This window comes from Zingiber officinale, chromosome 8A, assembly GCF_018446385.1.
Source record: "Zingiber officinale cultivar Zhangliang chromosome 8A, Zo_v1.1, whole genome shotgun sequence".
Taxonomy (NCBI): Eukaryota; Viridiplantae; Streptophyta; class Magnoliopsida; order Zingiberales; family Zingiberaceae; genus Zingiber; species Zingiber officinale.
Genome location: NC_056000.1, coordinates 119,738,130 through 119,751,537, shown reverse-complemented (window position 1 = coordinate 119,751,537; position 13,408 = coordinate 119,738,130). Strand labels below are relative to the sequence as shown.

Below are 13,408 nucleotides of genomic sequence, written 5' to 3'. Positions count from 1 at the left end.
ACTGTGCAAACATAAATACTATTAAAATTTATAAAACATTTCAAAAATATTATCTGTGAGAAATCATGATTTACAGGTTATGATTATATAATTTTATAAATATAAAACATGTGGATTAATGAGTAAACCTACCAACTCTAACCCTTAGACAGAATGTTAAGTATTATTGTTGTCTAATGGTTTTGATATCCGGAATCTAATATAGAGTGAAATTATGAGGAATGGATAGATATTGATTTTCTACATTGGACCATTTACAAGGTGCTAGACACCAACCAGCCGACATTATATGGTATTCTGGAGGATAGGGTAAATAAAACATACCATATGTGTTGATATGTTGCACTTGCACATCAACAATTCAACTAACTTTGCATCGTATAAAATTCTTATAGAAAAAAATGACAAATTTTATTAATCATAACCGTACAATAGGACAACATACGAAGTAAATGTTAAATTTGAATATTGACCAAAAAAAAAAACAATGAAAATAGTTGAATAGAGTAAAAGACAGAATATATAAAATTTAAATTTAATAAAATTAAACGTAATATGATAATTATTAAGATAAAAGATGACAAATTATTTATAATTCAAAGGTATTTAGGATTATTTTTATAAATGATGGAGAAGGGAGATGCAATGTTCTTTGTGATTGTAAGAAGAGTTTTACAAAAGGACAATTAAGCTGGATTATGACTTGAGTATATGAGCACAAGATAAAAGTTGCAAAAATGAATGTCCAGTCATACGAGAATGAACAGAATAAGAATTAAAAATATTAGAGTCAAATTTTCAAAGAAAATTTGAAAATATACATTTAAGATAGTATGGATATATATTTAGACAATTAATAAATATTCTTTTTAGATGATGTGAAACTATAATAAATATACATATCAAACACGAAAAAGAAAGATAAAAAATTATTTTAGAATGATAAAATAAGATATAATTTATTTAAATATAAATGATATAGTAAATAATAGACTCTAATAATATAGAAGGATTCATATAATCGATCATTATGCATAATGAGATAAAATTTAGTTATTGTTGTATAACAATACAACTGACAACATAACACATTGAAGCCCGACAAAATACAAATGGCAAGCCCAAGATCATGCTGAATGCTCACCAAATCATCCGGTCTGATTGGACAGTCAGATTTCCCGATGCCAAAATCATCATAAATCTAAACTGATTACAACCGTCATTAGTGAATATGCCATGTGACTCAACATGCAAAAACTGGACTAATCATTACTGTTACAGAAATCAAAACAAAAAAAGGCATATCAGTGAACAAAGCTTCAATGGAACTAACCAATCTAGGAATAGACAGTCGGAGATGGGAGGCAGCGCACCAGCAACACCAGTGTAAACAGATAAAGAATCCCAACCCATGCATCAGATGACTCCATAACATGTAAACTAGATAATTATAGTGCAGGTAGCAGTTTTTCTTTCAAGCGTGAAATCATTTTAAATATCTCTTCTGCTTCAACTTGTTTCCGGATGTCAGTTCTAGAAACTCGGTCAGGATGAAATCTCCACAAAGCTTGTTTATAAGCAGCATGAACCTGGGAAAATTATAAGTTATATAGATACCAGTCAATGTTCCAACAAATGCATCTAAAAGTGGGAATCAACAAGCTTATCATGAGGTCCTTTCACTGGACAAGGGTGAGTCATGCCCCACCTAATTGAGTATAATTAAGTGGATTTAGAAAAAAAACCTTCAACCTAATTGGCCTCAATTAAGGCTTAATTAGAATTCTAGTAGGTGGAACCAGGATTGCAGTGTTTATGCTGAATCTGGGTTTGATTTGGGTAAAAACCAAAATCAAGCAACACTAGCCTCCATCTTTGCTTTTGTCGTTGGTACATATAGTCGGTATAGGGTGATAGAGGTCGAGAATAAAATGTACAAGCAGATACAGCTCTTCAAGTTCCTGGAATATTAAATGAACAAACCACCTAACTAGAGAAAAAGAACCAATAGCCTACTAAGTATAAAAAAAAATTGTCACTCAAGCCTCCTGCAACAATCAGAATGGGTCACCAATCCCCACAAATTTAGAGATATTGGCATTGGCATTTCAACTTATGCATGAAATCCTCAGAATGAAATGAAGGAAATACATGAATGAATAGCAGAGAATGAAGGTTATTTAGTAATCATTTTTATGACAAAAAAAACATTTTTTTAGAAAGAAAGTGAAAGAAGCCAATCTAAACAGTCAAATGGACTGTCATTCAGTAAAATTCAAACAAGTAATATCACAGAGCAAATCAATAGCTTAGTTTGAGATGATAACCGATACCTCGCGTAACATGGGAGATGGACCACCTTCAACATGGATGTCTAGTCCCCGTAGGAGTGAAGCCATGTCCCTGTATCTCCATTCCATCTCATCCAGCTCTTTTCTTACGTCAGCACGGAGTTCTTCTTTCAGATGTACCATTTGCTCATTCTACAATTAGCAAATACAATTAGTAAAGGTTCACAAACAATTACCACTTAAAAAGGAAATTCTTAAGTAATTCACCAAATACAATAGCAAAGAAAATGACAAGTTAAAGCATAAAAACTAAAGGAAAGAGAAATTTTGAGGGAGACCTGAACAGAAATTCAAAGAAAATCAAAGTATCAAGTAATGATCCAACAATAATTTCTAAGAATAGGTCTATGTAACTCACTAATTGAAATCTGTGGATGACCCCAAAGCCTGTCAGGATTCAGATTCTATGAACACAACAAGGTAAGAGAAAAAACCAATCACAAGTTACATGCATCAAACTTATGGCATCGTTCAAAATGTTACATCACGGTGCATAGTTGTGTCATGTTCACTAATCTGAACGTGGACAGCCAGGCAAACTGCTCAAATTTCAAGTAATCCACAGTAAGCAACTCTTTAATGTCTGTATTCCGTATCATATGGCACCAACCCATTCTGTTTTGAATTGTATTTTAACCATATTAATCTTCTCTCCGACACAAATTCCAAGTAATCCACAGTGAGCAACTATTTAGCAACATGGTCGTGGTGCACACTTGTTCAGTGGATCCTGGAGATCAGCATAGAACTGAAATTTTAAATATGATCTTATAATTCCAATATCAATAATTGTCCAGGTCAATCACTTAAACACTGCTACATCAATTGGTACGGCTAAAAGGAGAAAATCAAAAACAAGACAAAGAAAAAAGGCACTGCACAGATTCATATGGTACTAAAAGTGTTAAAGTCATTGCTTTCATCGAGATAATTATGAAAGTATTTCAAAAAGGAAATTTTAAAACTGTTAAATATGAAATGGAAAGTAGACATATATTATAGGATTAAATGAGGGAAACAAAATTAATTTCTTCTTTCATATTATATATGACTTTATCCTCGTTATTCATGTGAGTGATATGGGATTGTTTTTTAAAGTAAATCATCAATCCATTTGTTGCTCTTATCTTCAGTTTTGTTCTTCGCGATATTAAAAGGATAGTCCGGTGCATAAAATTACACTAATGTGAGTACAAAAAAGGGTCTATTATACACTAAATTCAAAACCCCAAGCTCAAAAAAAACTAAAGAAAAAAAATATACACTTGGTGCTCACATGGTGCTTGTGAGCACCATGAGGTATGTAGGCTAGAGCACCATGAGGTATGTAGGCTAGCAAACCCCATATATATATATATATATATATATATATATATATATATATATATTCTGCAAAAGTATAAAAGAGAAAACATAAAAAATAGTGACCTTACCCGAGAAAAAATTTAAAAAATAACAATAAAATAATGATAATGATGGATTACTTCTTTAATGTGAGGATATAAATTTCACAATATTTATGTGAGATATTATATTTTGTGCTCACATCTAGATTTTTTTCTTGGTACTTGTGATGTCACTTCAAAAGTATGCATTTAATTTAGTTAGCTATTGTATAGTGTTTTAAGGCCACCTCACTATTCAAAAGTATGACATTTATTGCAGTTCACGCATGACAAACAAAAATTACTTCTGTCTAGCTTGTGCGGGATGCGGCCTTGTTAGACCAACTTAAAACTATTAATTGACAAACATCCTTCAAATGTAAACCATGGACAAAAAGTTATCCACATGCTGTGGCAAAAAACACACAATGGTACCTTCCTCTGTGATTCTCTGATTTCCTCTACCCGTTGCTTTTGCCTTTTCTCCATGTCTAATAAACGCAAGCTTTCAGCTTTTCTCCTCTTCCGCAATCGCTGTGCTTCTTCTGCCTACAGAATTGAAACAAAAACAGATAATAACCAGTGGCATGGTTCATTTGCAAAAATGGTAAATTTCTGATTTCCATTTTGTATGAGTCATTTAGTATCATCAGGAAGTTTGTTCTTGTTGCTTGTAGCCAGCAGAAAATCAAATTAAACAGATAATTCCAGATGCTTGCCTTCATATAAGATGAGGCTATCATACTTTAAAAATAAACTTTGCCATTACCTTCCAAATTAGGAATGGTCCACAATAAAACCTCTTCCTTCAGCTAACAAGAACCAATCGTGGCAGAACCTTTCTAATCATATTGTTTAAGAAATTAACATGTTCATTGCTTCTTTAGTCCCAAATGGATTTTAACCTAAAAAACAATTGGTAATGCATCTTTATAGAAATCATAATTGAAGGTAAAGCATTTAATTATACTCAAAAGAATAACTTGACAATGTGCAAGCCATCATTAAAGAGACAAAAAATCAGAAAATTTCCATGTACCATATCAAAATAAAATGTAGCCAATCAAGCAAAAGAAAAAAAGAAAGATTATGCTGGTAATTTAGGAAGGAATTGGTGTAAATAACTGAAAGAAAGATAAGATAAAAACCTGAGATTGTATCTCACGCTTCCTTTGTGCCCATTCTTCTTCAGCAGCTCGTTTGTATTCATCAGATTCCTTATACTTTTCACGTTCACTAATTGCAGCAGTGGTACTCTGAACCTCGGATACGGTTTGGCCTTATCATATGTTTTTCAACATCATTAGTCAGATTGTCGATGGAGAAGGATAAATCTGGCATGCCTACATGTAAAGAGAAGTTCCATCTGGAAGCTTCGTTTTCAGCGTCATTTATGGAAGTAGATTCTCCATGAATGACTTTAGTTTCACAGTCAAATGATTCATTACTATATTTGTTTATTGGCTCATCATGTAATGGATCATTAAATGCAGGAGTCTGTTCTACAAATGACTTCTCTTTTGCTCCTGGATTAATTTCCTGGTGAACTGAGTTGCCATGTTGTGATTGTGTGGAAAGGTCATATTCTTTCTCACTATGATTACAAGAGGAATCCAAAGAGTGGGATGGTTTTCCAGCAGTAGGTTCCTCTTTGCCTTCAGAGTTTGTTTCAACCCATAATGTACTTGTGGAGGAACAATTCCCTGATGAACCTTTCTCAGCTTTTTCTATGCAACACCCACCAATATTAACACTGGTATTCCCTTGCATTTGTAAGTCTGGAGTAAAAGTTTCATTAGGATCAATATGAGTTTCAAAGATCTGAGATCTCAAGTGGCCACTTTCAGAAACTGGAGTAAAAGCTTTGTTAAGATCAATATGAGTTTCAAAGATCTGAGATCTCAAGAGACCACCTTCAGATGCTGACGTATTCTTCCCAAAACTGGGCACTTCACAGCTTGAATGGCTTGGACCACACATGGAAGGTGATGCTTCGAAATAATGAAAGTGCTTGTTTGTACAGTCTTCTAAGTTGTCCACATTTCGAGTGTGTTTGAAATGCTCAGAGAAGCCCATATTATTACAGTGAATATTGGAATGCTCAAAGTAGCTCTTGATCCTACAGTCTTCCAAATCAACCATATTTTGAGTAGGTTCAGATGATGAAAAACAAGGATCAACACTTAATCCCGAGACACTAGACTGATCATCAGATCTCATTCTTACTGTCTGTGACATTTTTCTCTTAAGAGCCGCTCTTTCCCACTGTTCATGGATATGCCCACTAATATCTTCAACTTCTAAATCAGAATCATCGCTTCCAGAAGTGCTAAATGTTGAACTGTCATTTTCAGATGAATATCTTCTTGAACAAGAATATAGAGCATGAGAACTTCCCGATGAAACAGATTTGGGAACCCTTTTCTACTAGAGTAAGAAGAAGAGAAAAGATCCTCTTTGAGTACATTACACATTCTTCATCATCTAATTCTTGTTGTGTTGAATAACTGTCAAACACAGGACACACTCTTGTTTGAGGAATGCTGATCTGCATTACTTTGAAGTTTATCAATTTCTCCCTCTTCATCATCAATGTGTATAACAACAGAAGGAATTTCATTAGTTTTAGCCTTTGGATGGTCAGAATCTTGATGGGAAGACTCTGAGGCATCTATTATGACAACATTAGTTTTCCCTTTTTCAATTTCAATGGTCTTGCTTTTGCACTTTCCAAGTGCTCTCCTCCCTGACTGAATTCTTGTTTGGGATTGACCCTTTGACATTGTGGAACTCAGACTGACGCTCAAGCAATTTTAGATACTTTCAGAGAAGATGTAAAGTGATACCAAGTGGTTTTTATAAAACCCAGGTGCCTAGTCCACGAAAACAAATCCTTCTTATGTCACCTCATAATCTTCAAACAAGTACCTATCAGGGAAAAAAAAAGCTGCATCAACTCTAATTGTGTGTGGGTCAGCATGGTCCATCAAATTCAACTTATATCTAAAAAGGTACAAAACAAAGCACAAAAAATCACATGAAGGGGCACTTAATCTTCACCTCCAACATATAAGTAATCTTCTAGCTAGAAACCAGGGATAATTTAAAAATGAAATGAAATGAAATGACATGCTATTCAAGCTTCACGAAGAGGAGCTATCATATAAAGAGCAGCATGGTGCAAGAAGCTCACGTCAATACGGAGTCTCGGGAGACTACATTGGTACATAGTTTTACTCTGCATTGCAAAAAGTTGTTTCCACAACTCAAACTCGTGACCATAAGGTCACACCGCAACAACTTTATCATTGCGTTAAGGCTCCCCTTCAAAAGGAGCTATTATATGTTGGCAAAATTTCATGGAAATAAGTTGGTATTACTGAAATTTTATGATAATACAATTGAATTTAAGAAGAATAGAGTTAATGCAACAAAGAACATCAAGAAACATGTGTATTGAAAGAATTCCAAAAACACGTGATTATAAGTTACTAGGGATACAACCTTACATAGAGTTCCAATGGATAAGATAGATGTAGACAACCTTTAATAGGTGGCACAAACATGATATAATCATATAATGATGATGGTATCATGAATACTAAGAGATGAATGGACAATAAATAATGATGAGGGTCAGAATTTTTGTATAAGACCATAATAGTGTTAATGCACCTACACCACGTGGTAATGTGTTTTTTTACTTGTGCAAAAATTCTGAGGAGAATGTAAAGCATCTATTCATTACATAGTAGAGTACTTCACAGAGATCAAGATGTAATATTATAATTGGGATAGGCTTAAAAATAATTAAGAGGAAAACGCGGAGGAAGATGAAGTAACTGAGATAAGTTTTACTATGATGCCAATGTCACTTTCAGTATTCAACACATTTGCAGCCACATGCACAAAATACACACTGTAGGAATTATGTAAAGTCCCTCGAAACAAAAGGAAAATTCTGATAGTTATATGTCTTTTTTTTTTCTTGATTTATAGTTTTGATGTCAGTTGTTGAAATTTTAACATTAGTCCATTTCTAGAATATTACCTTAGATAAGGATGTGCAGGTATCATTTACAGTTTAGGAATTTCACAAGTTTGCTGACTCCTATTTCTGAAGAATCCCTTCGAAACCTAACTATATACCATCAAATTTTGGGCCACTAGAGATTGTTATAAATTAAAAGATGGATCCAAAATTACCGTGAGGATTTAACAGGCAAGGCATTTCCAAGAAACTTTCTTTATGATAGAAATTTTACAGTTTGACACAACGTAGCTTTTTGAACCCCCATGCCAAGATATGATATGCCTACTCACAGAACTGGCAAGGCTGCATTGCTAAGCAATTCTCAGAATTCATGGAACCAGAAACAAAGAGAAGTTTTTTATTGCAGATAAGCTCCATAGTCTTTTTATAGACTCTTGGGCATCTGCCTAGAATGACTGTGCCCATTCAAGATCATCCCATTGAAAGGAACTTATCAGTTTTCAAGCATCCCTTGGGTCATGAGTCATGACTTGATCTCTTCTATTCAACTATTGGGTTTGAACTTAGTCAAAAGTTTTCAGTTAACTGTACCCACTCGCCCTTCTTTTCTTATTCTCCTTTTTTTCTTTCTTTCTTATATATAAGGAAAAAAAACAACCCCGCCTAGTGTGATAAGTTTGGTTGTTGTTGGAAAAAAAAAAGAGGGAACGAGTCAGCATGAATAAACAAAAATGATCAACTAACCGGAGCTCAAATGCAGCAGCCAACTAGCATTGATCAACTGGTGATGCATGGGACTCCTATAGAAGGATAAATCCCTTCTGGTTGGGAGCTCTCCAATAAGTGCAACCCTTCCAGGTAGATGCCTAGCCATCTACAAAGAGATTGAAAGAGTCTCACCCTCATGACATAAAAACAATACAAATCTTTTTTTCTTCTCTTTGCTACTTTGAGTTTATAGATCCAAGAGTTTGCAGAATTGTTGAGCAATGCAGGATTACAATTTTGTGAGATAGGCATTGTATATTATGGATAGAATTTCTAGAAGTCATGCAACATTAAATATGTGAAAAAAAATCCTTAAAAACTATCTAGAAGGGCCCTTCCTATCAAATCCTTATGTTGATTTCCAAATGGATTTGGTAGTCATCCTAAAGAAAAAAAGAGAAACAGTCTCCATGAAGATATATAATATGAATTGTATCAACTATCTATAAAACAATTATGACAAAAATCCCAGCATCAAGCACCACCTTATGGATAGATATATCCACAGCGCTACAAAATAAAACAGTGATGATCATTTGAAGTAAAAACTGCACAAACAACCCCAGTCCTTACATGGCATTGAAAACTCATTTCCACGTATTGCTGGAACTAATATTATCACCCGATTGATATCCCCGCCGAATCACCACCCAAAGTAGATACCCCTTCAGAAGATTGATAGCGTGCCAAAATGAATCAGGATGAATTGCCCAACCTAACTGAAAGAGAAAAAAAATCATAAAATAGATAAAATAGGCATACACATCAACAGGACTACAAATTAGGGTAAGAATCCAACTAGGCTTGGAAACATGCGAGGCTCGATCGCCTCAGAAATCAACGTTGGTAGATAGAAACAACGAGTTAAGGAATCTAACGGGACGAACCTAGGGAAGCGGCAAGAAGACGACGGGACTTTGGATCGTCGGAAGTCGGCGGTCGTGACCCCGGAGAACATGCGAGGGTTACGATATCGCCACGCGATCGCAAGAGAGATCGAGGAGAAACTAGAAGGCAGGAGGTCGAGGTGTTCCTCAATTTGTTTCCCGAAATTGCAAGGATATCGTTCCGCGCTCGGCTCTTCTGATCCAAGGGCTCTCGACTGGTTTGCACAAATCGTGCGGCCGAATTTGAAGAGGGACGTTTTCGTACGCATTGGAGCGGATCCCGTACAATAAAGTAGATTTGAAAATTGAAAGTCGTTACGGAACCCGAATCGCAATGGGGAAAGTGGTTGGTTTGGACCCTTCCCCACGAACGGACCGGCGAACCGCATCACCGGCGGTTAAATTGAACCGCTAACGTCTAAAATATTAAATTAAATAATAAAAAAATAATTGTTAAAGTTTTAATTAGTTAAATTATTTTTTAACTCTTTAACGAGTTAAACAATAATTGTTACACTTGTATAGAAGTATTTCATATCACTCATACCATAAAAAGTTAGGCAATTTATCAAAATACATAGTTTGTATATTATGTTTATCAAAAGGTATAAGATAATTTTGTTTATACCAAAAAGTGCAGAAAAAAAAAAATTCAATTCTCAATTTACCCTTCTGTTGCCAACCTCCTCTTTTCAATTATTATTTTCCAAGTATCCAAGGCATAAATTGAATTGAAAATTAATTTGTGGTTAGGATGCACGTCCTCTCAACATCTTTCTCCCTCCATCCCTTTGCCTGGTTTTATAAACATGAAAGAAATATGAATCTCCTTCACTTGTCATTCCTTCTCGTGCTGGTTGGCGGGATTGCAAAAGACTAGTTAGAGTTTAGGAATCCGTAAGAGTTTCAAGAGGAGTCCAAAAGATAACAGCAGTTAAGAATGTCAACGTTGAAGGACAAACGTCTAGCAAGAGTGAAATTAGTAGAAGAATACAGTTAAAGATTTAGCGATATATGTATAGATTTATTACTGTAAAATAGGATAGTGATGTAAAAAAAATTATAGTTTGGTTGCAAAGGGTGATAAAAAAAATAGTGTTTATGAGTTCATTGGATGTTTGGGGAATAAATATTCAACAATACCTACAATATGATGTACTCCAATACTTAATCGATTTGCAAGGTGCTCCACTATGATGCTAGATTTAGCTAGACCTTGCTCTAGCATGTTAGGTTAATATGGTAGGTATCAAGATGTTGGGCCTAATATGCGATCATATCAGAGCCACTTTCTGCCTTGATCAAAAGTTTTGTTTGATATCATATCTACCTTCTCTCTCGCTCAACTCTTCATAGTGATTGGGAGTTTGCATAAATCCAATTACCCTTGGTCCAGCAATGTGTTTATATCCAAAGTCACTTATCGACCTAAACTTGTTTGATTACACTCATTTAACGTGTTGTTAGTTTATGTGGTTGTAAAGAATTAAATTGTGCTAACCATTTTTTATTTAGGTCTCTCATTCTCTCAATGGTGGTCTTAGTTTACGAGAATTTTCTGCTTCAATGCGGGCCTGATATCATATCATATTAGGTCCAACGTTATCTTTAGTTAAAACTTTGCTTTTACATCATATAGATCTTTTCCTTGCTCAACCCTTCCTAGTGGTTGAAATTATGCAAAATTACAAAAAACCCTAGGCCCATATCAGTCAGATTATGTCACAATCACTAATAAATTATGAAAATCTAATAGGTACATCATATATTTGGTCTTTGATAAATTTGTATGTACAACAGCATTTGATTATATAGTTACAAATTTACTAAATTAGTTTGTAATTTATTTATCAGAGGCGATCATATAACTGAAGAAATTAATACGCTTGATACAAATTCTAGCATTGGACATGGAGCTCATGTAGGAGAATTATCCAGAACAAATATTCCATCGTCTTCGGAGTATAGTGGTGTGCCTAACACGAATAGAAATACAAGCAGTAATTTCACATTTGATCTAAATAAAGAAGCAAGTATTCAAGAATATGATGTTCTGAATCCTTGTACAACATTTGGTGATTACTTTGAGCCTACTTAGAGTGAGGAGGAAGAGTATTATACCCGAATTGGAGAGGAATTACAATGTAATATAGATGTACAAGAATTCTTAGCTGATGATATGCAGATTGAATAATATGAAATTTCTCCAGAGCAGTACAGTGACTTAGAGGAAGAGTTACCAATAGTTGATGATCTATATATTTTAAATTCTCTATTACTCCAAAGGCCAATTGAAGAAGCAACAGATGAGCATGAATTTTGTGTTGGACAGATTTTTCCGTTTCGACAAGAGTTCAAGAATGTACTTGTGAACATGTCATGGTTAAACATATGAGATATAACCCAGTTGACACTCGGAAAAATAAAGTAAAATTCATCTACTTCAATCAACCATGTACATGGAGAGTAGTTGACTGGAAGGATATAGAGTTCATTGTTACGAAATATATAAAGGAACATCAATGTGGCACCATTAGGGAAAGTGTTGATCATCAAGCATGCTCTTCCTCCTTTGTAGCGTCTTTTGTTGAAAAGCAATTTCTTGCTAATGAATAGTACAAGTCAAGTATGATTATATCAGACATAAAAGCTAGGTTTTGAGTGACCATATCATACAGAAAATCATACATAGCTCAAGAGAAAGCGATGAAGAAAGTCGTTGGAGATTATGACCAAGCATATAGAAATCTTCCACTATATTTGCGTGAGTTAAGAGTTAGAGATCCTGAAACCTATGTGGCACTACACAGGAATGGAGATAATCAGTTCCAACGCTGTTTTGGGGGTTTTAGAGCTTGTAGAAGAGTATTCAGGTCTTATCTACGTAAATTGATTGGAATTGATGCCACATATCTAAGAGGAAAATATCTGGGTGTGTTGTTGATGACTACAGCAATTGATGCTAATGACAATGTCCTCCCAGTAGCCTTTGGAATCACTGAAGTTGAATGTGGGTCTGCAGGTGAGTGGTTTTTGGATCATATGAAGAGATTCTTTATTGTTGATCCAGAGTCAATGAGCATAGTATCAGATAGACATCGCGGCATTATATCAACAGTTAGGAAAGTCTATCCTACTGCCCATCATGCTTTCTATTGTCACCACATGTCTTGCAATATAGTAACAGATACTGCAGTAGGTCGGGTTTAGGCCTGTTTTGGGCAGCAGCTCGAGCAAACACAACACTCCAATATGATCTCATAATGCAGTCCATGCTTGAATTTAGATGTTCATAAGTGGCTTCAGAACATTGACCCTAAAAGATGGGCTAATGCACATTTTAATGGTAGAAGGTACACAATGCTAACCACCAATTGTGTAGAGAGTTTAAATACTTTGTTCGAGGAGACATGTGAACTTCCCATAAACAGGTTAATTGATAAAATCAGAAGAAAGGTAGCTCAATGGTTCTTTAACCGTCGGGAGGAAGTCTCGAAATGGTATGTTGCTTTGACACCTCATGCTACCAAAGAAATGGATTCAAGGAGGGAGAAAGCTAGACGATATAAAGTCTGTTGATACAGTCTGACCTGGCTGTTGTTTTGATATTGACACTGATTTAAGTTTGTATCAGATATTAATTAAACTCAGATTGATTACTGATCAAGGTTGATCAGGTGGAAGGGAAAAGTCCAAGCATGGAAACTTGGCATGCGGAGTCAGAGAGGGCTCGGTAGCTCGTTCTCTGGACCGGACAGAGTCGGAGAGGGCTCGGCAGCTCGTTCTCCGGACTAGGTCAGAGAGGGCTCGGTAGCTCGTTCTCTGGACCGGACGTGGAAGTCGGAGAGGGCTCGGTAGCTCGTTCTCCGGACTAGGTCAGAGAGGGTTCGATAGCTCGTTCTCTAGACCAGGAAAGGCTTTAGGGTTTAGGGCTGGGAAGCTCTAAATCTACATAGGCATTGGATCGGTTTGTTGACCGATCCAGTAATACTATGGTTATCGGATCGGTCACCAGATCGATCA

General features: G+C 35.4%; 1 protein-coding gene across 5 annotated transcripts; it reads right to left on the bottom strand.

The window, feature by feature from the left end:
* Nucleotides 1-1,085: 1,085 nt before the first annotated feature.
* On the bottom strand, nucleotides 1,086-9,526 carry LOC122010057. 5 transcript variants are annotated; one of them, XR_006119772.1, is made up of 7 exons: nucleotides 9,386-9,522; nucleotides 9,072-9,217; nucleotides 8,475-8,604; nucleotides 4,885-6,664; nucleotides 4,172-4,285; nucleotides 2,334-2,483; nucleotides 1,086-1,589 (listed from the first exon to the last, which is right to left on the bottom strand). XR_006119772.1 is itself a non-coding variant. In XM_042566432.1 (3 exons), exon 3 carries the CDS (start codon nucleotides 5,972-5,974, stop codon nucleotides 4,973-4,975), a length of 1,002 nt encoding a protein of 333 aa, XP_042422366.1. In that variant the 5' UTR covers nucleotides 5,975-6,664; nucleotides 9,072-9,217; nucleotides 9,386-9,522; the 3' UTR covers nucleotides 4,884-4,972. The 5 variants fall into 5 exon arrangements, 1 of the variants encoding a protein (XP_042422366.1); XR_006119774.1 differs by lacking the exon at nucleotides 8,475-8,604 and adding an exon at nucleotides 4,506-4,641; XR_006119773.1 differs by lacking the exon at nucleotides 8,475-8,604 and having other exon boundaries at nucleotides 9,072-9,213; nucleotides 9,386-9,526.
* Nucleotides 9,527-13,408: the final 3,882 nt, after the last annotated feature.

Coding starts and splice junctions, on each gene's coding strand:
- LOC122010057 (XM_042566432.1), bottom strand. CDS start 5,974: ATGTCACAGACAGTAAGAATGAGATCTGATGATCAGTCTAGTGTCTCG.